This window comes from Mustela erminea, chromosome 1, assembly GCF_009829155.1.
Source record: "Mustela erminea isolate mMusErm1 chromosome 1, mMusErm1.Pri, whole genome shotgun sequence".
Taxonomy (NCBI): Eukaryota; Metazoa; Chordata; class Mammalia; order Carnivora; family Mustelidae; genus Mustela; species Mustela erminea.
Window position 1 is genome coordinate 111,629,338 of NC_045614.1, and position 25,716 is coordinate 111,655,053.

The following is a 25,716-nucleotide window of genomic DNA, read 5'->3' on the forward strand; positions in this document are numbered from 1 at the left end:
GGCATACCTATAATCATATACCACAATTCTATATCCTTTTCAAAAAAAACTTAACATAATTATGAACACATTTCTTGAGTAATTCAAAATTATTTTCAAATATCACTGTTCATGGAAATCTCATCATGCAACCTAACCTACGTTATTGGATAATCCTTCCATTATTGGATACTGAACTTCCAATTATTGGATACTGAACTTCTTTCCAATTTTTCTCCATTATGAATTATACTACAATATATATCTTTGCACCCAGAGATTTTTTTCCTACATTTGGGATTATTTCCTTCATATATAATCTCAGGAATTCAATTACCATGCAAAACATACGAACATTTTTAATGTCCATGATAAAATGTGACAACTTTATATCCAAAGTGTTGTATAATTAATAACCTCAGCAAAAGTGTACGAAATGCCCAATTGATGATGACATTAAATATTCCCACTTAAAACGATTTTTCATTAGTTGTATGGTTGAAAATGACACGGCATAACTTTGTTGTTTTAATTTGTATTTATTAGAGAGAAATGCATTTGCATAAAATTATTAGTCATTTGTTTTTTTCCTTTTCGTTGCTTGTCTCTTCTTGTCCCTACCCACATGTTTACGGGGGATGTTGTGTTTTTCTTACCAATTTGACCTCTCTTTCTCTCTCTTTTTTTTTTAAGTGTATTTATTTACTTATTTTTAAGTAATCTCTACTCTCAACATGGGCTTGAACTCACATCCCAGAGATTAAGAGTCAAGTGCTCTGCTGACTGAGCCAGCCAGGCACCCCTGTTCCTCTCATTTTAAACTCAAGTGTCTTCTCTCTCCCACTTAGAGTCTTGGCAGTCACTTTTACACACTTTTAGAGAATTTTTAATAGTTTTACTTTCTACTTTAAGTTCATTTAACTATCTAATCTATGTGCAATCTTTTTCAAGCATATATGAGGGGAAGCCTATGATTTTTCTTTTGTTCTAAACAACTGAAATACATAAAGCTTCTTTATGCATATCTTAGGGTCTAATTCTGGTCAACCTTATCTTCCATTAGTCTGTCTCCTCTTATGCCTGGAATATCCTACTTTAATTGCTGTGTTTTTGTAACGTGCTTCAACAACTAGTAAGGCTAGCTGCCATTCCCACTTGTAAGTTTTTATTTTTAAAATTTTATTCTCATATCCTCTCATCTGCTCTTTCAAGTGACTACCACAAAAGGAAAAAACTAACACCTCTGAAAATTCACCATCAGCAACAAAATAAGAAAAGGAGTAAAACTACAAGTCAGAAACTTCAAAATGTGGCTACTGAAGAAAGAAATGAGAGATTCTGTCAGAGCAAGGCCTGGCTTCTAATCCCACTGCAGCCTCCTACCCACCATGACGGGCCTGAGGAGAGAAGACGATGGACGAATTCCTGAGCGTTCTCACTAATACTGCCTAACCCAGAGGAAAGCAGACTCAGAGGTAAGCAAGCAGTCCAAGAAAACACACATCAGAGTAAAGGCCCCAACTTCAGCTCTCAGTGGACGCAGGAAAAGCCCCAGGAAACTCTCAGGTATTCTACCACGAGGACGGGATGCATGGCCAATGTGATAGATTAATACCTGGTACCAGATATTTAACATGATCTCAGAAGAGAGACTAAAACCCAGGTTACTCAACAAAGGCTGCACACAGCCCCAGCAGAGTGTTCTTCCTACCCTCTCTGCGCTCAGTCTTAGAAGAGCAGATAGAACTCGAGACGTTAGCCCCACCCTGGAGTCCGAAGGGGAGACATGCATGTGGGGGATGGAAGTCATGGAGAACTCATCCTCACCGTTTCAGGGAGAGCTGGAGGTCTGGAAATGGCTGCCCACATTCAACACAAACAAGCTGATTAGTCAGATAGTAATCAAGCACATGCCAAAGAGGAGCCAAGAAACCAGGCTGGGAGAAAAAAACAGAAGCCAAGCAAAAATTTAAAACAACAACAACAACAACAACAACAAAAAACTTCCTGGGTCACTAGGGTGGCTCAGTCAGTTAAGTGTCTGCCTTTGGCTCAGGTCATGATCTCAGGGTCCTGAGATGGAGCCCTGCCTCGGTCCTTGCTCAGCGGAGTCTGGTTCTCCATCTGCCTCTGCCCCCTCCACCACATCCCCGCTTATGCTGTCTCCCCTCCACATACAAATAAATCAATAAAATCTTAAAAAAATAAATACTTCCCAAGTGTGTGTGTTCAATGGAAGACAGTGATGAAAACATGAATAAAATAAGAGAGAGTAAAAAAAAAAAAATAAGAGGGAGCTCAACAACAAGAGGATAAAGCAACAGAACTTTCACAACATTGTTAAGTACAAAGAGAAAAAGTAGTTGTCCTTGTTTTGCACCCAATTTTGATAAGGACATATTTGGTGTGCATTGTTTATTATAATGCGAGGCACTATTTAGAATATGTTATTCTTTATCATGCTAAGGAAATGGCATTCTATTTCTAATTCACAAAATGCTTCAGTAACAAATGGTTGAACACTGACTCAACCTATTTCAACTGGCATAAACAAGCTATTTTGCAAGGTCCTTTTTTTTCTTGTACCACACTTACAAAGAACTTCAGTGCAGTCCTCAGAACTTGTCCATATGAATGATGAGTGAGACATTTCATCATATTTCCTTTTAACAACCAGACTTTCTGTCATGCAGCAAATTTAATGACTCATTTTACAAAGACAAGTTTTTCCACTATTAGTATTTACAGGATTGCTAACATAGAGCTGCAGGTTGTATAAATGCCCCATCCTCCCAATGTCTTAAAACTAGAAAGAAGAAAAAGCTGGTGAAATTGGGGTTCATTCGTTCTACAAACGTAAGCTTTGGAGTCAGGCAGCTCTGAGAACAAATTCTGGCTCTGCAATTCACTAGTCGTGGCTTTGAACCACAACTTAGCTTCTCTAAGCACTGGGACAGCTGGGTCTATGATATTTAATTTACAGAGTGTTGCAAGAATTAAATAAAAAAATGCGTTTCAAGCAGGTACCCCAAGATGATTATTTATACTGTTATCGTTGCTATTTTTTTTTTGAAAAAAATTATGTGCCTGACACATCTTAGATAATAAATATTTATTGAATGAATAAAAGATCTCTATAAAAAATTCAGAGATGAAGTAGAAAGTCTATGCCCACAAGAGATTTGCCAGTGAGGAAATTAATTGCAAATAAAATAAATATAGATAAAACTGAGTTCTAGGTTTGATTTCATGAGGCCTAGCAACTTCTTTTTTTTTTTTTTTCCTGAAAAAAAAATTATTTTAAATTCTAATCTAGTGACCTAATTCTGTTACCTTGTTCCTAAGTATTCTTCTTAACTAGATCTCAGCCTGGTTCCTGAGCACATTCACAAACTAATTCCTGACCCTGTGTACTCTTTGGGAGAAAATAACAGAAATCAACTTAAGCTAGCTGAAGGTAAAGAAGAAATTGTACAAAAATCTAGGAACTGCTCTCTCATGGGACACATAGGCAGGGATATAGCTGAGTGTCAAGAAGGAATGGAATTTAAAAAAAGGAAAGCTTTTGGGAACTAGAATTATCTCCCTCTCCCCCTCCTTCCAACTTTCAGTTCTGTTTCTCTCCGACTGTTTCTTTCTCCAAGGTGAGCCTCTTCTCTCTCTAGACTGCTGGCAGAAGATGGTCACCTATGAGTCTTGAATCTGCATGTTTTGCCTCCGTCCTAATTCATATTCCTGGAGGCACTCTGGTTTGCCTGGCTTAGAGTAAGCACCTGCCCTCTTCCATTCAATGGCCTCTAGGAGAAAGGGATCAGAACGGACCACAGAATGGACTACCTTCACTGCTTGAAGTGAAGACCCGGGGGAGGCCCACCTTGCACGGAAAAATGGCTTCAGCGTCCATGACACCCAGCCCCTACCACACACTGACCTTTAACTTGTCACAGCCCTAATCTTAACCACAAACTGAGCTGCACATTAATAATCTTGGCCCAGGAATTCCACTTACACTGACATTGTGAAGCACACATAAATGAGAAAGTGAAGAGATCTTGCTTCACTTCCTTTTGAGAAAATGTGGTTTTTACATAGTAAATTTTATTTGAAATCATGTTTACTCACTGTAAAAACACCTGAGTAAAAACTAAAAGATAAAAGGAAAAAATCTAGTTCTTTCTAAACATTCTTAAAAACCTGGATATTTCCAAACATCCCTAAGTAAAACGCTGTATATAGAATAAGATTTCTGAATTTGGAGGTAAATATTTCTGCTTTGGTCCCTGCTGGTGGGGTCAGGCTAACTTCTTTAGTCTCTGCACAGCTTGGAATGCATCATCATCTACCACTCAGTAAAAGTCAGAGGTTGGGATTACAATCAAAATCTTGCTTGGCCCAGCGTCCCTTGGTCAAGGAGTTTTTGGTACCCTCCATGTTCTCTCTTTAACAAGGGTCTATCTCAAGATTGGACTTATTTTTTTTTGAACTCTATCAACTTCAGGGTAAATTCTGTACCTTCTTGGGGTTCCTGTAATCTCCTTCTCCTTTTCCTTCTTCAGGAGTATCACAGGACACAAGCTGTCCAGTGCCAGGTAAGTTGCAATGAGCCAACAATAGTCTATCTTTTGCACTGATTGCAACCAAAATTTCTAGACAAAATGCAAAAAACAAATATCTAAAATATCCCAATTGTACACATGCATGGCAGACCCAAAGAAGTGCAGCAAAGGCTTCAAGAGTTCAAGAGTTTGTCCTAAGCAAAACTCAGAGCTGTGTATATGACAGATAGACCCAAATACCATAGCAAATGTTTGAAAACTGAACTGACATCAGAATCCCCACTCCCAAAAGGTGAGGTACAACTTGCAGCCTGGATCTAAGCCAACTGGTTGCCCACTAACACAAGAATTCAATATTCTTTAGAGGATTTTTAACAGAATCCAGAATCTCCTAACGTAGTATTCAAGATGTTCTGGGTAGAATTCAAAATTACTGAATGCACAAAGAATAAGAAAAGTCTGACCAGTACTCAGGAGAAAAGGTAATCAACAGATGGCCCCAACTGGAATTACCAGACACAGACTTGATAACACCCAATATAACCATGAGGTAAAGATGAACATTCTTGAGAAAAATAAGAGGACAAAGTTCTTAGCAGAGAAACAAAAGCAATTTTTTTAGCTAAATGGAAAATTTTAAACTAGGAGATACAATATCTGAAATTCACTGTTCTACCAGATGTGGTCAATAGCAGAATGGAGATGAAAGAGGAAAGAAAACCTGAAGATAAGGCAACTGGGTGGCTCAGTGGATTAAGCTGCTGCCTTCAGCTCAGGTCATGATCTCAGGGTCCTGGGATTGAGCCCCACATCGGGCTCTCTGCTCAGCGGGGAGCCTGCTTTTCCCCCTTTCTCTCTGCCTCCCTCTCTGCCTACTTGTGATCTCTGTCTGTCAAATAAATAAATAAAATCCTTTTTTAAAAAAAAGAAAGAAAAGAAAACCTGAAGATAGGTGAAGAGAAATTATACAGGGGCACCTGGGTGGCTCAGTTGGTTACAACTCTGTCTTCAGCTCAGGTCATAATCCCAGGGTCCTGGGATCGAGCCTTGCATCCGGTTCCCTGTTTGGTGGGGACCCTGCTTCTCCCTCTACCTCTCCCTCTGCATGCTTGCTATTTCTCTATTTCTCTGTCTGTCAAATAAATAAAAGAGAGAGAGAAATTATACAATAAAAAGAACAGAAAGAAAAAGATTGAAAAAAATTAATGTAACCTTAGGTGCTTGTCGATCTAACATTCATATTGAAACCTCAGAAAAAGAGAGAGATTGAGTCAGAATATGTATTTGATGAAATAATGACAGAAAAATTCCATATTTGGTGAAATGTATCTATTTAATTTCAAGAAACTCAGTGAATCCTATTAGGTTAAGTTAAAAAAAAAATACCCAGATATATCATAATTAAACTGGAAAAACCAAAGGTAAAGAAAATGTCTTACCATGAGAAACTATGGACTCTGAAAAACAATCTGAGGGTTTTGAAGGGGCGGGGGGTGGGAGGTCGGGGTACCAGCTAGTGGGTATTATAGAGGGCACGGATTGCATGGAGCACTGGGTATGGTGCAAAAATAATGAACACTGTTATGCTGAAAATAAAAAAATAAATTAAAAGGAAAAGAAAAAAAAAGCACATGGAAACAAATGATGACACATTACACATAAGGGAAACCATGACTACTTCTTATCAGAAGCCCTGAAGACAATGAGAGAATACCTTTAAAGTGCTAGAAGAAAAATTAATAAATAAATTATCATTAAAAGTACTGGAAGGACGCCTGGCTGGCTCAGTTGGTAGAGCGTGCGACTCTTGATCTCGAGGTTCAAGCCCCACGTTGGGTGTAGAGATTACTTCAACATAAGAAGTTCTATAAGGAAGGGTGCCTGGGTGGCTCTGTGGGTTAAAGCCTCTGCCTTCAGCTCAGGTCATGATCCCAGAGACCTGGGATCAAGCCCCTCATCGGGCTCTCTGCTCAGTGGGGAGCCTACTTCCTCCTCTCTGTCTCTCTCTCTCTCTCTGCCTGCCTCTCTGCCTACTCATGATCTCTGTCTGTCAGATAAATAAATAAACTCTTAAAAAAAAAAAAAAGAAGAAGAAGAAGAAGTGCTAGAAGGAAAGAACTGTCAACTCGAAATTCTATAGCCAACAAAAACATCCTTAAAGAATGTAGGCAGAATAAAGATATTCTCAGATGAGGGAAAACTAAGAGAATTTATCACTTACAGACTTGTTCTAAAAGAAATGGATAAGAAAGTTCTTTGGGATGAGGGAAGAAAGAACAAAAGAAATAATGAATATCTAGATAAATAGAGTATTGGGATCCTCTTAAATTCTTTAAAATACATTGAATGCAAAAATTATAACACTGTAATATTTCTTTTTTTTTTTAGAGAGATTTTATTTATTTATTTGACAGAGTAGGCAGAGAAGCAGGCAGAGAGATAGGAGGAAGCAGGCTCCTTGCTGAGCAGAGAGCCCGATGCGGGGCTTGATCCCAGGACCCTGGGATCATGACCGGAGCCGAAGGCAGAGGCTTTAACCCACTGAGCCACCCAGGTGTCCCTAACATTATAATATTTCAATGGAATATATACACTGACCACAACATAGAGGGATCACGACACAGAACCCTATTTGATTATAATGCTTGTATTACCCTTACTTGAAGTGGTAAAATATTAATTCTAAATATACTGTGAAAAGTTAGACATATACATTGTAATTCTTAGAGCAACTACTAAACAATACCAAGACATAGCAAAAAATTCAATAAATAAATTAAGATAACTATTTCATAATAGTCAAATAATAAGAAGTTAGGGAAGAGAATAAAATAGCATATAACACATATAATAAACAAAGTACATGTTAGTCAACTATGTTGTTGTTAAGGCTTTTGGTCAACAGTAGACAAGTTTTTGGAAAGTCAAAAGTTATGCACAGATTTTTTACTATATGGAGGGTTGGTGCCCTGAAATCCCACATTTCTCAAGAGTCAACGGTATAGAAAGAGTTAAAGCAACATGATAGGAAAAGATAAACCATGCGAACAGTAATCAAAAGAAAACTAGAGTGCCTATATTACTTTCAAACAAAGTAGACTTCAGAATAGGGCAAATTACTGGAGAAAAAGAGAGACATTATATAATGATAAAAGAATAAATTTGCTGAGAAGGCATAGTTATTAAATGAGTATGTACTTAATTAAAGGGCTCCAAAATACAGGAAGCAAAAGCTGGCAGAACTGAAGAAAAATTTAAAAATGCATAATTATATTTGAAGATGTGATGGGACCATGATGATATCATGGGACCATTAATCCTAAAATCTTGACCACAATTCCTCTCAAGAGGGGCTACGCAGATTGGCTCTCTCTGTTTCCACAAAGAATTGGCCCTGCTCCAGAGAGCTTAAAGTGAGTGACTCCATGTTCAGAGCTGTGAAGAGGCAACCCTACCCAGATGTAGGACTGCGAATATGCCCAGACATCAGCTACTTGTTGAAATTTTAGAGAAAACCAGTAGTAATCTTCCAGCAATATCTCTGAGAAACCTAAGAAAATTCACACAGAACAGTAAGAGTTGATGGTGGACAGGTGTTTTCGCATTCATCATCCACTCTCCCACTTCTGGTTACTGTGTCCAGTTTTGTATTAGAGAAAATGCCCTTTCTCCAGCTTGAGCCATAATCATCTCAAGTCAGTAAGTACAGTCTGTCCTTCTGACCAAAGTGATTGGTCAGAGATGGGCATACAACCTATCGAGAGCCAATGAGATGCAAGGATATATTTGCTGAGACTTCTGGAAAAAGGAGTTCCATGGGAACCACCAGAAAAGAGGATGTGATGGGAGGATACCAGAGCTGGCAAGGTGCCCGTCCACTTGATATCATGACAAGAAGCCTAGCGGTATACGGTGTGGAGCCCAAGTGGTCAGCCTACACAGCTGAAGGCAGACTGGAAGGAAGGAGAGAAAAGGGTCTTTGATATCCTTTAAGCCTCTGGTTCAAGACTTAACTAATGAGGGAATAGCTGCTCTGGTAGCTTCCATCATGCAAGGGAATTCTATTTTTTTCCCCCTCTCAAGTGGGGCTGGGTTTTCTGTCATTAATAACAGAGTTCTTTTTTTTTTTTTAAGATTTTATTTATTCATTTGACAGAGAGAGAAATCACAAGTAGGCAGAGAGGCAGAGAGAGAAAAGGGGGGGAAGCAGGCTCCCTGCTGAGCAGAGAGCCTGATATGGGACTCGATCCCAGGACCCTGAGATCATGACCTGAGCCGAAGGCAGAAGCTTAACCCACTGAGCCACCCAGGTGCCCCATTCATAACAGAGTTCTAATATGCAATTTACTCCTTCGATCCTCTCTAAACCCCATGTCTTTCCCCAAAAATGAAAACAAAAGGCATGTGATTTAAGTGCTTCTACTTTTAATGCTAAACAGTATCTTTACTTGTAGAAAATGATGATGCGCAAATGTTGTAAAAGATAAAGCTTGGTATGTAGAAATAACAACTACTTAATGATGAGCAAGACACATACAAAAGAGAGTCATTCAGAATTCAAACTGAGAGCAAAAGGAAAAAGTTTCCCATTTCTGTTTATACAGAATGATATTAACTCTGCTTTTGCTAAAAACTTTGAAAAGTGTTACTCAAGCTATTGTCTCCTGGGAGGATATTTACCACCATCAGCCACCTACACTTCTGTTTGTTTGGGGTTTGTTTGGGTTTTTTTACAAATATGTGACAACTAAAAATTGTATATATTCAGGTGTACAATGTGATGGCTTGCTGTAGATAAACATGGTGAAATATTCACCACAATCAAGCTAGCTCACATATCCATCACCTCAGATAGTTCTTTTCTTTTCTTCTTCTTCTTTTTAGTTCTTAAAGCACAAGAACAGATCCAGAAGGCCCAGGTATTTCCAGGCCCTGTTGTGTACTCAAGGAAAGAAGGGTTTCCAAATTCCTTTGTGGGTTTTGCACTGCAGGCTCAAGCTACCTCCTTCAGGGAAAATTCTTTAAGCATTCTGGAAAGCACAGTCATCCCAAACCTCAGTGGAAAAGATTCCAACTATCCAGTGGAACCAGGATTAGGTGCTTATATTCAGGGAGTTCTAAAATGAAAAATGTGTTTGTAGATAAGGATTAGTTAAATGAAGAAACTGACTGGAGTTAATTCTGGCTAGAGATGAGATTCAAGAGATTGTTCTTCATGAGGCATTTATCAAGGATCTGCCAAGGGATTCATGTGTGAAGGAAACACAGTCCTTTCTAGGCAGTTGTCCCTGGCCTGGTATAAGGCTGTCTTTCATACCCAGCACTCTCATCCACTGTAATATGTAGAGAGGCACAGCGTGTGGGGAAGGTTTGCAGGAAAGAGCTATCATAACAGAGAAGCTTCCTGATTAGGTGGTTTTGAGGAACAGGGAGGATTTGAGCATGAGGACATGGAGGTAGATTTCTGAGCTGGAGAGAAGAACATGAAGAAAGACACAGAGAAGCAGAAGTACACAGTAATTAGTGGTCCAGCTGGGATGGACCTAGTCACAGAATCACCTCTGAGACAGCTCTACTGGGGAAAAGCTTAACTCTTCATGAAGACCTCTCAGAGGCCTTCAGTTGAGCTGGGTGATAGACCCCGTACCAACACTCCCAAGAGGCCATGTACTCCTAAAAAGGGGCAGGGTTTAGTGGAGAAGGTCTACAGACCTGGGTTTGCCTTCAAATTCTGCCACTTAATATCTGTGTGAGTTTAGGCATTCACTTAACTCTCTCAGGCTGAGGACCCAAGTGTAAAATGAGGTGAATAATATCTTCCCTGTGAATCCCCCAGGATTGGCATGAACATGAGGAAAACTAGTGGACACAGAATAGCACTGTCAAATACTTTCTGGTAGTTTGCTACCTCACCATACATGTGAAGCACCCCAAGAAATGTTATTAAACTTTCATTACTACTACATAACAGACCTTTGAGGCCAGGGACAACATCTTCTTCAGGACAGGAAACATAGTATATGATTTTTTTTGAAAAGGTACTTGATGAATGCATCAATAAATGAACAAATAATGTTCAGAGCCCTCCAACTAGATAACAAAATTAGTCTCTTAACTTCATCAAAATCTATGGGCTGTACTTTCACTTTGGGGTTATTTGGGCTGTTGGAGTCTCTAAGTTAGTTGTGATCAGTTGGTGTCATGGTAGAGAAGGAAGCCTGTAAAGGTAGAGTCATGGACATTATCTGCATAGACCCCATAAGAGTTCCCATCCCCATACACCTGGAGCCAGACTTGGTCTCCCACTTCCAGATGGAGGAGCACAGAGCCAGAGGCCTGGTCCACATTATTCTCCTGGTACTGGTCATAGGTGAAGAGCATCGCCTTGTCCTTCTTGTAGAGGCTAACTTTGACATCCTTCAAGTAGACTGTGATGTGGTAGGAGAAGTAGTAGAGCCCAGGAATGTTGCAGTGGAATTTGCCAGTGGTGCCGTCATAGTGGTTTTGCAGATTGTAGAAGATTTTGGTAAAGCGAATGGGAACATTGGGGACAGTGACCCGGCTCTCCAGTCCCACACTGAATGCTGACCGGTGTACATAGGCACTTTCTCCAGGTTCTCCTTTCCTGCCTGGAGTTCCTGGAAAGCCTCGGGGACCTTCAACCCCGGTTACTCCGGTTTCACCAGTGTCACCCTTAGGACCAATGAGACCTAGAAAATGAGAAAACCTCAGTGACCATAAGGAACAGAACTCCTGCCTTGGTTAGTTCTAACCTAAAACACTGCCACTATGGTCCTTACCCACAACCTGCCTGACTTTCAGAGCAAGGAACCAAAGGGAGCTCCCAAAGAGGTGAGTTATACCTTCTCCTTCTACAACCCCCAGCAGGCTTCCATAAATTCATCTCCAACCTTATATCTTATAAGTCTCCATCGGACCCTCCATCCTGCCAACCCTTTATAACCCTTTTCAACCATACTCTTGCTCTTCGGTCCCCTCTGTCCGGGATGCCCTCCCTCCTTTTTTTCTGTCTATCCATTCTTCAAGGCCTGACTCAAGCCCTCCTCTTCTTAAAGTCTTCATTGTTAATCCAGACCTTCTCTGAGAGCATTTTCTCTCTGTTCCATACCTTGGACACTTGCCCACATTCAGTTAGGCATATTTGGAAGAGACATTCTTGTAGTGATCCTTAACAGCCTTGTGCTTTAGACGTATCTTCTTCACTACACCAAGAGTTCCCCAGGAGCAGGACTGTGAGCCATGAGGATGTGTTGAGTATGACCATCACTGGGTGGAATGGGAATTAAGTGGAAATGACGGGAAATACGAATGTGAAGGGACCGGGAAGAATGATGGATGAGGCGGGGTGGGAAAGGGTACAGGCAAAGTGATGTGGATAGAACAGAACCAAAGGTACTGGTTTTACAGGTACGACCTATCCTCACGACCAGAAGGCCAACACAAAATTCACTTCAGGCTGCTTATGGGTCACAGAAAAAAAAAAAAAAAGCTTCCTTCCTGTGTCTAGGCCTTTGTCAACAGCTAATGTCTTTGTATAGTTCCAGAAGCCCTCCTCTACCCAGGAGAAGTCTACGATGGAGGAAGCCAAAAACCTTGTTCTTTTTTTTTTTTTTTTTTTTAAGATTTTATTTATTTTATTTGACAGGCAGAGATTACAAGTAGGCAGAGAGGCAGGCAGAGCGAGAGAGGGAGAAGCAGGCTCCCCGCTGAGCAGAGAGCCCGATGCGGGGCTCAATCCCAGGACCCTGGGATCATGACCTGAGCTGAAGGCAGAGACTTTAACCCACTGAGCCACCCAGGTGCCCCCAAAAACCTTTTTCTTACCTGGATCTCCTTTCTCACCCTTTTCACCAGGAGTGCCATCTCTGCCATCACGGCCTGGGGTCCCATTGTGGCCAGGATGCCCTGGGATACCTGCCACCCAGCCTGTGCAGGCCCCCTTGGGTGGGGGAAGCAGGACTCCAGGCCCTTCTGTCACGGAGTTCTGGCCATGTGTAGGCAGGACCAGAAGCAGTAGAACAGCTCGTGGCAACAGCATCCTGACCCCTGGAACCCAGATACACTTAGTCAGCCATGCAAGCAGCCCCACACAGCTCAGTCTGTCTGTACCTACACAGGACCTGGGCCACCTCAGCAGCATCCACTTCTGAGACCTGCTCTCTCAACGCTCACCTCTTCTAGAAGACTTGTCTATTTCCACCCACCTTGATCTCTTTCCACCTTCCAATTTGCAATATTTAGCATTATTCTTTGTGTGTAATCTCCTTAATCTCATGAAGCTCATTCTAAGTTAAACACAGTTCACATGTACTTTTTTACTCCAAAGACTCACTATTTTTCATCAGTGTGTTTGTTTTTCAGAGTTACACAAAGCCTCTAGAATTGGGTTTGGCTTCAGGTTACAGCTTCTCTGTGAGGGATGCAGGAAAGCCTCTGATTGGCAATTTTACCCCCAAGATGTGCATGGTGTCTAGAATCCCGCCTCTATGTCCCATCACCTGGGCTCTATAGTGCCCTCTCAATGGGACAAAACCAACTCACCATTCATTCACTCATTCATCCACTCATTTATTCATATATGTTCATCTGTCATATATATATAGATGTAGAATACACACACATACACACACATGTATTCAATAACATTAGTAACATAAATACTTTGGAAACTACAGAAAACAAAAGGATACCCAGTCCCAAGACTTTCTCTGTTTATTTTTAAACAAAATGAAAAACACACTTTGCATAGAAATTTTATTCCCCTATTTTTGCTTTGTCACTTTCTAGTTCTCATAATCATCATTTTAAATGTGTGTGTGCTAATTCATCAAGTGGACTGTCAAAATATACTTAACCATCTCTATTTTGTTGAACTTTTAGCTTAGTTCCACTTTAAAGTACTATTTTAAAATCCATAATTAATATCCTTAGTCATATAGCTTATCCCCAAATTATATTCCATTATGACTATTCCCAGAAGTAAAATTACTGGGCCAAATGTATGAACATTTTTAAGTTCTGGATGTGTATTTCCAAACTGTAGTTTATTACACTGTTACTAGGTCTAGTTTGTTACTAATCTGTTAGTTACAGTGTTATACTGTTACTAGTTTGTTACTAGAAGTGTGTTTGTAAGTGTGTAAGGACCCTATTAGCTACTCCCTCCAGCAAAATTTTTGCTGTTGTTAGTTTAGTGAACAAAAGAAATGACACCTTGCTACGTTGATCAACAGTGAGTTGTACACTTTACTAAAGGCCTATTTCCTAACTTAATTTCTTCATGATACATCCATTAGTGGTTTTGTCACTTAATTTATTAGATACACAATGTACTTTTGAATCAATTTGTGTGAGCTCTTTATGCGGACATTTTATTATCTATGCCATGACTATTTTCTCTGGTGATTATTCTGTAGATTATTCTTTTGTTTACCCTAACTTTTTAAAAAATGTTTTATTTATTTATGAGATAGGTAGAGAGAGGGAGAGCAGAGAGCAGGAAGATGGGGAGAGGGATAGAGGGAGAGGCAGAAGCAAATGCCCCACTGAGCAGGGACCCTGCCACACAGGGCTCGATCCACGGACCCTGGGATCATGACCTGAGCCGAAGGCAGACACTTAACCCACTGAGCCCTACAGGCGCCCCAGTTTACCCTGATTTTTAAGTGACAGAAGTTTTAGTTTTTCTAGTCAACTCTGTTGATATTTTTCTTTGCTTCTAAGTTTTAAACAGTTCCTAGCCCTTCTAGGTCTTGGCAAATATTCTATTTTGTTTGATATATTTTAAGTTTCACTCTTTAATTCATCTTCAATATTTTGTTTTGGTGGAAACTGTGCTCTAAAATACTCAAATGATTTCTCTAGCTGTTTAAAGACACCTTTAGTTAATCTCTCCCTTCCATTGCACTTCTGCATCCTTTAGGAAATACCAAGTTTTAACAGGATCTTGTAAGTAAAGTGAGAATTGAGAATGAGATAGACTGATAGAAGAAGGGGCAGAGAGACAGGACACAGAGCAACAGGCACTGCCTGTTGGTGGTGGTGACTTTCTGGCCGAGGTGCCTCTTACCATCTACATGTACCTTTGTCGCCCTCTACTGGATTTCAAGGGTTCAGGCGGGTGACGTCAACAGGTGGGGGAAATGAGACACAGTCTTAGGCCTGGCTTGTTCCGAAATAAGAAAGAGGTGAGTTAGATTAGAAACCAAGAAGGAGAGGGGCGCCTGGGTGGCTCAGTGGGTTAAGCCGCTGCCTTCGGCTCAGGTCATGATCTCAGAGTCCTGGGATCGAGTCCCGCATCGGGCTCTCTGCTGAGCGGAGAGCCTGCTTCTCTCTCTCTCTCTGGCTGTCTCTCCATCTACTTGTGATTTCTCTCTGTCAAATTAATAAATAAAATCTTAAAAAAAAAAAAACAAAAAAAAACCAAGAAGGAGAAACCAGCCAAGCCCCTTTCATATTTAGGAAAAATACTTGTTCTGAGGCTTTTAAGACTTTATATGCATTCAAAGTTTCTCACTATTTGTCACGTTGCTCCTGTTTCCGAGGGTTAGCATTCCAAGTCCCAAGAAGACCTCTGAGAGGTATGCTCGCTTTCTCCCCAAATGAGGAGAGGGCAGAATCTATGAGCCTATGCTCTTTTCCACAGGGAGATAGGAAGAGAGTCCAGAACATAAGAACTGGTGGGGACAGCTACAGAGGGACCCCAAAATAGAAGGAGATTGGGAGCTTTCTCCAAACTGTTGGGGGAAGTGAGAAGTCAAAAAGTCTCTGGAGTTCTGTGGTTCCTCCTCCTCTTTTGAAAGTCGAGATTCCTTTCTCCCAGGCCAAGGGAAGGCATTCTGTCCTCAGAACTTTGGTATGATGGATGGATTTCTCCACTGACAGGGACAACGAGTCTGGGTTCCCAGACAGCGGCATGGGGTGGAGGTACTGAGCAGAGGGGTGAGGGGAAGATGGGCGCACAATCCTCAGACGTTTCTGATGCTGAGAACAGATTCTGATTGCGGAAGAAAACTGTCTTCTAACCTAGTTTTGGGTGGAGCCCGACTGATCCCAGAACTCCGGGATCATGGCCTGAGCTGAGAGCAGATGCTTAATCATCTGCTCTGCGCCTCCGCTTAGGCGCCCAGTCCTAGAGCTTTTTAATGTAAAAGAGCTGGAAATCAAATTCTGGTCTTCCAAAGTCCAAAAATGGGCTCTTTAAGGCATAGTTCAGAGGAGGGGGGAAAAAGCATCAGGATCACATATCTGTCTTTTCATGTTCCACTCCATGGGATGGAGGCCATAAGAGAAAGTAGCTGGAGAAGCCCTCCAGATCATGAAGCAGGTGCCCTGGCTTCTAGTCTAGGCTCTGCCACGAACACGCTAGGTGACTTACGTGTCTCCACCTCATCTCCCAGATCTCCTGCCCTTTGCCTGCAAATGTGATTATTAATATTAACCCTCAGCTCACCCATTTCACGATCTTATTGAGAGAATCAAATGAGTAAAAGTCACACATGTGAGTGAAGAGAAGGGAAATGAGCGAATATTTAGGGACCACCTGTGACAGATCCCCACTCTATATCCACCTGCCTTTCATCTCATTGCACCCCTACTACTCCAGCAGGTGGGACCCAGCTCCCACAAGAGGAATCCCAGGACCAGAGCCGGTTAGTAACTTCCACCCAACTAGAACAAGGAAAAGCATGCAGAGGCACAATTTAAAATCCAAAGCCCAAGTTCTTTGTACTGAACTGTCTTTCATGATACACCGGGTATAGGCATGGATTTGTTCATTTTTAAAAATCATATGAGGGGAAGCCCACGATGTCCTCTGAATCCTAAAGGACTGTATTATGATCTCTCATTTTCATGTGTTAAAATATATAAGAAATTTCACTTTGACCTGCTGGAATTTCAGAAACAACAGCAGAATCTTGCGAAATGCAAGATGGGGTCTCCTTTGGGACTGGCAAGAAACAGAGCATTAGGTGGGGGAAAGGCCACTAAATCTGGTGCCAATGCTTCCAGCAGGAAAGGGCACTAAAGCACAGATCACTAAGTCCCTAAGAGCCAGAATGGACCCCGAAATTATCTCAACCCTGTCCTGCCTTTACAAATGGAAGGTAAAGGAGAAGGAAGAAGATGTGTTTATTAGATCCTCGTGGAGGCCAGCTCCCACACTGGGAGATTTTACCCATTATTTATTTCATCTATTACTTATTTTAATCTTTATAAGAACTCCATGAAGCAAGGACTATAATCCCAACATTAGAGATGGGGAAAGAGAGAGATTAAGGACATGACCCCTGAGCCATTCCTGTTCTGACTTCCAACCCGGTGAGCTTCCCATCACGTTACATGGCCTCTAAAAAGCCTCATACTCCACTTCCTAACCTGTTAAATGTGATCGCACAAGATGAGGGATGTGAGAACACTGAAACTGGCAAGGGAATGTTGGAGTAGAAATTGCATAAGGTACCTTCAAATGCTTATTTCATAAATGTCCCCCATAGTCCTGCTCTTGCTTCCACTATAGAGAAGAATCCGAGACTTGAAGAGAACAAAGTGCTGGTTTAAGATCATGCGACTCTTAGAAATGTTGAGTGGGCTGGGAAGGGAAGAAAAAAAAGAAAGAAAGAAAGAAACAGATCGTGCAACTCTTGTATGGGTTCTATGAAACTGCCATTTTTAAAGGTTAAAAATGGTAGAATATTGGCAGTTTCACATGGTTCAACCTAATGATGAATGACAGAATCAGGAATCAACTCAATTCTGTCTGGCTTTCAGGATGATTATCTGAAAACCTTCACCCAACCCTAAGAAAGCTGTCAGCATCCCCATGCCCAACACACACACACACACACACACACACACACACACACGCGCGCACGCGCGCACGTACATGCTTCAAATCTCAAGGAACTAGTAAAACAGAACATCCCTCCAATGCATTTTTTAGGATCAGTCTCTCTTCGTGTGAAAAAATTCTTATTGAAAATTCTACTCTCCAAAGCTTCGACCTCCTGACCTCAGCCAAGTGGGGCCATTAATTTCCTGTTTTGACAAAGAGTTGGTGGAAAGTTTGTCCCCACACCCACCTCAGAAAGACAAGGAGCAAGTCCTGCGTCTCTCTTTATAGCTCCTCAGGAACTAAGGGAGGGAGGCAGCAAGGACTACCAGTTGAACTGTTTGTGCTTTCTCTGCTTCAGGAACAAAGCTGACCCCTCCCTCGTGCTCCTTGGGGCACATTCTACCAGCACAAAGGGCTCCCAGGCTTCCACACTTTCTCCGGAGGAGCTCACCTTTCCGCTAATGGGGGGAGTCACCAGGAGTGAGGTGGCTGCATCCCCTATGAAGCTTGATCTGAAAACCAGAACCTCTCTAGAATGGGGAACCACACCCACTGACACAGGAGTGCTGGGCTGATCTCTAAAATCCTTCCCACTCTGACCTCTGCCTCTACACTGAAAACAACCGGATGCCTCAGGCTCAGCGTTCACCGGGGTGAGCAAGACAGAGCAGACCCACTGGTTTCTGACAGAAAATGTTGTCTAAAAATAAGATTTTTATAAGTTTTCAGTATATCCCAAGCTAACTTGATCTCATTTGAATATCTCAATCATCCTGTGACATATCCTCACATCAGTGCAGATATCCCTGTATTTACAGATTCCTTCAGATCTTTGTATCTCACTAACTCCACCCAGTGTCTAGCCTTATCGAATCTGCTCGATCAATATTTGCTGAGAGGAATCCAGTGGTGGAGCTGGGTTCCAGACTCAGCCTGAGGTTAGAGCTCAGGCTGTCCCCCAGCTGCCTTTCCCTATGCTTCTTTCTTTGCCTACCTGGTCAAGCTAGAAGTGAATTATTTCCTTCTCTTCTTACTTAATTGAACTCTATTCAGCCATCTTTCCCTCCTCATCGATCCCAACCTTTTCTCTGCGTAAGTTGGGCAAAATTCAAGATGCCCCAGGCATTTTGATCAGAGGAACAGCTCCTTTTCTCTTTGAGCTGTGGAAGAATCAAGGAAGAAGCCTGAGGTCTCTCTACATCCACCAGGGCTGCTCTGGCCAGAGTTTTGCCTGTACCCATCTGTACCAGCTATGACAAGAGAACCTGTGTAAACCCCAGCCAGAGGCTCCATTGCAAGACAGCCACTCCCACCCCCCAGCATGGGACTGTAATCAACTTGTTCTTACCCTCAAGTGTAGAATCAGACCCACAAAGTGCAGTCAGGATGGAAATGAGATGATCCAGCCTCAGCAGCCTGATACACAGGGGGACAGGCCATCCCCACCCCACACTTGTCCCTTCCTATTGGCCAGCCCTAACCCTGTGAGAGCCAGAGGCCAGTGGGAAGGCACCCTGTCCCTGGCAACCGCTTCAGGTCTCCACTCTGGAGAACCCGCTGCAACCCCCCTTGGGCTTGGGAAGCCAAGTGGGTCCTCAGTCACAGCATCCGCATTCCCTTGGCTTTTAGGTTTGCATCCTACAACAGCAAGAGAAGATGGGGCAAGGGTGAAGCCCAGAAAAAGGAAAACAAGCCATTTCTGCATCTGAGGGAGAAGGTTCCTCCTGTGAAATGAATTGTCCAGTGGTGCAGGAGACCCCCCTTTCCCTCACAGATCTGCTGTCATAAGTCAGGAATACTGATGACGACCACCACTGGGCTCCTGCTCGCTATGCATGACAAAGCATGAGACTGTGTGGTCCAGACAGACTTCAGAAAGGGGAATAGTCAGAGGAGTGGCAATAAAACAAGAACTAGAACACATCCTCCACACTCTGGCCTGGACCCCAAATTTGAGGAGGACTTTGTGTGTTATTCTGAAAACGAAGGTGAAAGGAAGTTCCTGGGGGGATGTGGGGCAGAGCCAGAGTAAGACCTTTAGAGCCCCTGCATTCCAAAAAGTTATGAAGCACCCAACCCTATGTGATTCAAACTCAACATAACAGAAAATGTCCATAAAATGTGATACTAGAACACCATCTCTCAAGGTTTTTCTGATTCCAAAATCCTGAATAAGGTTTTGAAAACTAACATTTTGTGGGTATGTGAGCCCTCATTTTGTCAGTCCCTTAAGCATATTGCCTACTCTACCTAATGGGGAACCCAACTCTGGCCTGGAGCTGCCACCCACGTAGGTGTTCCTAGAAACCTGAGGTTTGAAATGGCAATTTTCATCACCTTGGGCTTTTTCTTGGCAAACCCATGTTCTGTTTTTGAAACACAGGATCAGAGCTGGTTCCTTCAAGCCACAAATTCTGAGGCATTAAATCATGACCCCAGCAAGAGCTCAAGATCCCAGCAACAACTTCCATAAGACATTCAGAAACAGAATGTTCTCAGGCAGAGGCTGGGCAAGTGTGTGTCTGCCCCCAAACATGCTGACCATGCGGAGTCCAGAAGTCCAGAGCAACGTAAAGTAAAAGTCTTGTCTAAGGCCTTGGCCTTCAGGTAACATGCAGACTTTCTAGAGAAGTCACATTAGGCCTTTGAGATTGGAGTCATGAATCCCTTACCTAGGGCCCAAGGGGCCAGGGAAAATAAGACTTAATATAGTTTACCAGGTAAGCTATATTTTTGTGTGGTATATATGTGTTGTATCCCCTGGCCCCTAGAATATGATCTCGTATAAGCTGGGCAATAAAAAATGTTGAATCAATAAATAGGTAAGTGATCATATTTAATCTCCCCTTGAAGATAGCTACAGCTGTCTTCTATTTTACAAATAAAGCATCTGGAGTTCAGTGAGGCTCAGTGACTTGTCCAAGGCCCAAATCTAAGATACAAACCCAGATCTGACTACAAACCTAGTTTACTTTTTAATACCTCATGTCTCTCACTTCTCCTGATGGAGTAGGAGACCCTAAGATTCATGTTTGCACTTCAGCGTAGCTTTGGGGTTGGTCAAAAAAAAAGATATTTTCTCCTGACTTTATGGCAACGCAGCTGATTACAGCTGGCTTTAACTGTTGTGCAAGGTGGAATGACTTTAGCCCCCAAAACACACCAAGACTGGGCTGAGTCTGGTTGTCAGCCAGCAACATTGTGAAAGCCTGGCATTTTGAGACCTCAGAGAAATCTGCCATCTGCCACAAAGGTCACTGTTTGGAAAGAGGCAATTCTGTGGCATATTGGCTTGGAGACTATCACTCAAGAGCACTAAGCCAGGAATTCCTTGAAGCTCGTCTTTTTTCCCAGGACAGAGCTGTTACTACCTAGAGTGAAATATTCAAATAAATGTGATCATTTCCTCCAGGGTATGACAGCTGCAGTTCAGTCCCCTGTGAGCTGGGTAATTGGGGTATTAAACCAGCAGGCCACATGGCTAAGTGTCCCGTAGGTCTGGCTAAATAGTGTCATATATTTTTGCTTAATTGTGATTTTTAAAAACATAATCTTAATTGAAATAATGAAGCATAATCACTAGGTTTTGAAAAATAATCCAAAATATTAGAGCGAGACAGCAGAGTAAGGACACCCTACAGCCCCCAAATCCCTACAAATGACAAGAAAGGAAAACATTCTTGGTTGTAAAAGCAAAAAGACTTAGCTACAATTGCACTTTATCCAAGGCAACCTCAGATACTAATTTAAGTCTCTCTTTTGCCACTCATACTTTGGACTACCAGTAAGGCACTTCCATTGGCAAGGAGGCCAGTTCTGATAAGGAATGCTAGTTTCCTATCTTTGAGAACCTGTGCGTGGGACCAAACCTGGTAACAAATGCTGTTTTAGTCAAAGGATTTCCCACAATAATTTTGGAATTGCTGGAGAAGCACAGGAAAGGAGATGGTGTTGCCCAGAGATGAAGAACCACCTCTATCACCCGGCCATATCCTGTAAGCCTACACTCAGTGTCTGTACTGCTAGAGGTTTCACAGATGTACTGAACAGCCCCCAGGGATGCTGACACTGCCAGGGACACGGCCAGAAACACAGGAGCTTCTCCCTTTTACCCCTTTCGATCTTATCCAACCATCTGCCCTCTGCAGAATCTCACTGGGGCTCATCCAGCAAGGGAGTCTGGGATATGTCATTTCAGACACGCAGCTTCAGGGATAAAGGCAATTACTTAAAAGTGGATATGGAGCTAAGTACCAATAGACATAATCTGACACAGGTCACATCTTCAAGAAATAGAAGAACTTACACCCAAGGAAACAAAGCTAGTAGCAGCAAAAGGGGGCAGAACTTAAGAATAATTGTTATAGTTGGAGAGATGACAGGAAATGGAATACATAAAAATAATTCATGAATATTCTGCCTTGGTAGGAGGTGAAAATAATTTTCTCTTCCTTAAGTCACCAAGATTATGGTGATTTGTTACGGCACCTCTAGGAAACTAATACGGGAAGTAGAGCTAGAGAAAGAGTTTTCACAGATGACACCAAAGACATGATTCATTAAAGAAAACAATGGAAATTGAGATTCTACCAAAATTAAAATGTTTGCTCTGTGAAAAACCCTGTTAAGAGGGAAAAAAAGCAAGGTACAAACTGAAACAAAATATTTGCAAACCATATATCTGACAAAGGATTTGAATCTAGATTGAATAAGAAATCTCAAAACTAAACCAAAAAAATCCAATTAGAAAATGGGCAAGAGACATGAAAAAATATTTCATAAAACAAGATACATGGATGGCAAATAAGCTCTTGTAAAGATGTTCAACATTATTAGCTACTAGGGAAGAGCAAATTGAAAGCACCAATGAGATATCCCTAATACAACTAGGATGACTAAACTCAACAATAGTAAGAAATACTATAATGGTGGATAGGTATTATCCATTTGTAAAAACTCATAGAATGTACAACACAAAGAGTGAACTCCAATATAAACTATGGACTTTGGGTGATTTTTTGTTTTTTAAAGATGAGAAAAATAAAGAGCACAAAGTTTTTTAAAGATCAAAAAATAGTGAGAATACTAACTTTGGGAAAGGACATGATGAAAATGGGTCAATCATAACCTGCCAATAGAAATGGAAAATGGTACAGACACTCTGGAAAATAGTTTAGCAGTTTCTTAAAAAATTAAACAGCAGTCACTCCTGTGCGTTCATCCCCCCAAAATACCTATACCTAAAAATTTGACTGTCCCTGAAACATATACATCTTTGCTTATTTGTGTGAGTAAATTTTTAGAACAAATGTGTAGATGTGGAGTTGCAGGATTAAGAAGTATGCACATCTTAACTTCTGATCTCTGTAAACTGACTTCCAAAAATTCAATAGTGATTTATACTCCCAATATGGTATGAGTACCTGTTTCCTATACCATTTACGAATATCGGATATTGTCAAACATTTAAAATATTTTATTTTCCAGGGGTGCCTGTGTGGCTCAGTCGGTTAAGCGTCTAACTCTCGATTTTGTCTCAGGTGATAACCTTAGGGTTGTGAGACCAAACCCCACGTCCAGCTCCTCACAGGGAATGGAGGCTGCTTAATATATTCTCTCTCTTGGGGCACCTGGGTGGCTCAGTTGGTTAAAGCATCTGCTTTTGGCTCAGGTCATGATCTCAGGGTCCTGGGATTGAGCCCCAAGTTGGGCTCTGAGAAGGGAGCCTGCTTCTCCCTCTCTCCTGCCCCTGTTCATGCACACTCTCTCTCTCTCTCTCTCTCTCTCAAATAAATATATAAATAAATAAAATCTTAAAAAAAGAAACACACACTAAAAAAAAAAGATATTCTCTCTCTGTCTCATTCTCTCTCCCTCACTGAAACATAAAAAGTTAATATGTGACATTCCAAACAAATAAATATTTGACACCCTAATAGATTTTTAGAATTATCTTAATTTATATCTCTGATTATGTGTAAGGATATATTTTTACATATTTATTGGTTGTTTGTATTTCTTTTACTGTGTATTATTTGTGTTGTGTTCAACTCATGTGTTTATTTCCTCTGTCTATTTTTTCCTAGTAAGTTATTTTTATTAGCTTTTGAAAGGTTCTTGTATATCAAGGAAATTAGTCCTTGTTATATGTCTTGAAAATGTATTTATCTTTTGCCTTTAAAAAATATGTTATACAAAAACTTTTGCTTCCTGTTTAACCTAATTTTTAACATTTTCAATTTGGTTTCTGGATTTTGTGTTTTGCCTAAAGATTCCTCTCATTCCAAAGTTATTCTTTGAAATATGGTGTGGTGGGCACCTGGGTGGCTCAAGTGGGTTAAGCCGCTGCCTTCGGCTCAGGTCATGATCTCAGGATCCTGGGATCGAGTCCCGCATCGGGCTCTCTGCTCAGCAGGGAGCCTGCTTCCTCCTCTCTCTCTCTCTCTCTGCCTGCCTCTCTGCCTACTTGTAATCTCTGTCTGTCAAATAAAATAAATAAAATCTTTAAAAAAATAATAAAAAATAAAATAAAATATGGTGTGGTTTTTTTGCTAGAATGTTCATGATTTCTTTTCTTTTAATTCACTATTTGACCAACCTGTAATTACTTTGTCAAATGAACAAAGACCACCTATACACTTCAGAACACTTAAGATCTAATTTCAGCAACTTCCAATTAGAGGCTGTTTAGACAAAACTTATAATTCTAAGGGAGTTACTACTATCATCTTTTATTCCAGTAGAGACTGGAAAAGGGTTGAAAGGACAGTGACCTCTATATAATGAAAGGAGGAACTCTTGAGACAGTCTTTGATAAGAATGTCTTAAGGTGGGGTTTTCTGGTTCTCATAGGGTGGGATTTTTGGAAGCAAGAAAAGTGTTATGTTTGGCTTTCAAATAGATTTGTCAGTCTTTGACAGGTCCCTACCAACTGGTACGTAAGTGGAGGCTCTCCAGGCTGGATAGGGTCATCTGGGCTTTCCAGCTTCAACCAGAAGAAAATATGGTCCTCAGCTTTAGAGTAAGCAGTTCCTCATGTTTTATATGTTCTATATTAATACATATAATGTGTATATATAACATATATTAAATATATATGTTATAAATATATAATTATTAATATATAATATATAAATTTATTTATAAATGTATTATATATGTTAATATAAATATATTATATATTATAATTTAATATATAAAAGAGAATATATATATAAAAAACACATTTTTGTGTATATACATATTTTTTGGTGAACCCAACACCCATCTTAATGCATATTTTTTCCCTTCTAATTTTAAATGTCTTTTTCTTTTTTTTTTTTTTTTTAATATTTTATTTATTTATTTGACAGACAGAGATCACAAGTAGGCAGAGAGGCAGGCAGAGAGAGAGGAGGAAGCAGGCTCCCCGCTGAGCAGAGAGCCTGATGTGGGGCTCGATCCCAGGACCCTGGGATCATGACCTGAGCCGAAAGCAGAGGCTTTAACCCACTGAGCCACCCAGGCGCCCCTTAAATGTCTTTTTCATACGTTCACTTTTCAAATGCATTGGGGGTCTATTTCAGGACTCTCTACTCTGCTCATTGTATGCTTTTATTCATCAGGAATATGTATCCTCTTCACTACTGAAAGCAGCATGTTGCAAAGCTGTAAGATACAATCATCAAAGTCATATCTGAAAGTTTATTCATTTATAATCCTGATACTAGACTAAATATGTGTTTAGTGTTATAAAACACTGTGTTTTATAAAATTCTCCATCCTTGTACTCTGATGTGGAGCCTGGCATACATGAGGACTCCATATATGTAGGCTGAGCACAGAAATGTTGGTATGGCATTGAGAACAGTGAACCAAGAGTTAGAAGACCTGGACTCTGCTCCCTCCTCCCCTGCAGGCTGTCTGGGAGACCAAGATACATATTAATGGACTGGTAGCAGATGGATAAGATGACCAGAGAACTATAATTCCTATGCCTACCTGAAGCTAGGAGTTACCACATGGCAAAGTTTTCACCTACAGAATATGAGATAAGGTGATGTGTGCTACCTTCAGGCTGAGTCTTAAAATACTGCACATGTGATCCCTCAATTTCTTCTCTACCTATGAACTGGAAGACGATAATGCCTGTGACCCAGTTTTTTGAGGGGCGGGCTTGGGGATTGGTTGTTTTTCATAGAACTACCTGTTTCTTTCTTATTCTGGGCTTATTGAGGAATGATTGACAAATATAATTGTATGTATGTAAAGTGCACAGTGCTGTGATTTGGTATACATACACTTTGTGAAATGATTATGAAGACCAAATTAATTAATACCTTCATC

General features: G+C 41.0%; 1 protein-coding gene across 2 annotated transcripts; it reads right to left on the minus strand.

Annotated features, from left to right (window-relative positions):
* Positions 1 to 8,943: 8,943 nt before the first annotated feature.
* ADIPOQ (adiponectin, C1Q and collagen domain containing) lies at positions 8,944 to 18,847 on the minus strand. Of its 2 annotated transcripts, none has more exons than XM_032338110.1 (3): positions 18,740 to 18,847; positions 12,381 to 12,602; positions 8,944 to 11,245 (listed from the first exon to the last, which is right to left on the minus strand). In XM_032338110.1, the coding sequence occupies exons 2-3, from the start codon at positions 12,592 to 12,594 to the stop codon at positions 10,725 to 10,727; spliced, it is 735 nt and encodes a 244-aa protein (XP_032194001.1). In that variant the 5' UTR covers positions 12,595 to 12,602; positions 18,740 to 18,847; the 3' UTR covers positions 8,944 to 10,724. The 2 variants fall into 2 exon arrangements, with proteins under 2 accessions (XP_032194001.1, XP_032194010.1); XM_032338119.1 differs by lacking the exon at positions 18,740 to 18,847 and adding an exon at positions 17,843 to 17,933.
* Between the last annotated feature and the right edge of the window lie 6,869 nt (positions 18,848 to 25,716).

Excerpts from the sequence above, each read along its gene's own strand:
- ADIPOQ (XM_032338110.1), bottom strand. The coding sequence starts at position 12,594 with ATGCTGTTGCCACGAGCTGTTCTACTGCTTCTGGTCCTGCCTACACAT. Across the intron at positions 11,246-12,380 it reads GGGTGAGAAAGGAGATCCAG|GTCTCATTGGTCCTAAGGGT; the intron begins GTAAGAAAAAGG and ends CTCATTTTCTAG.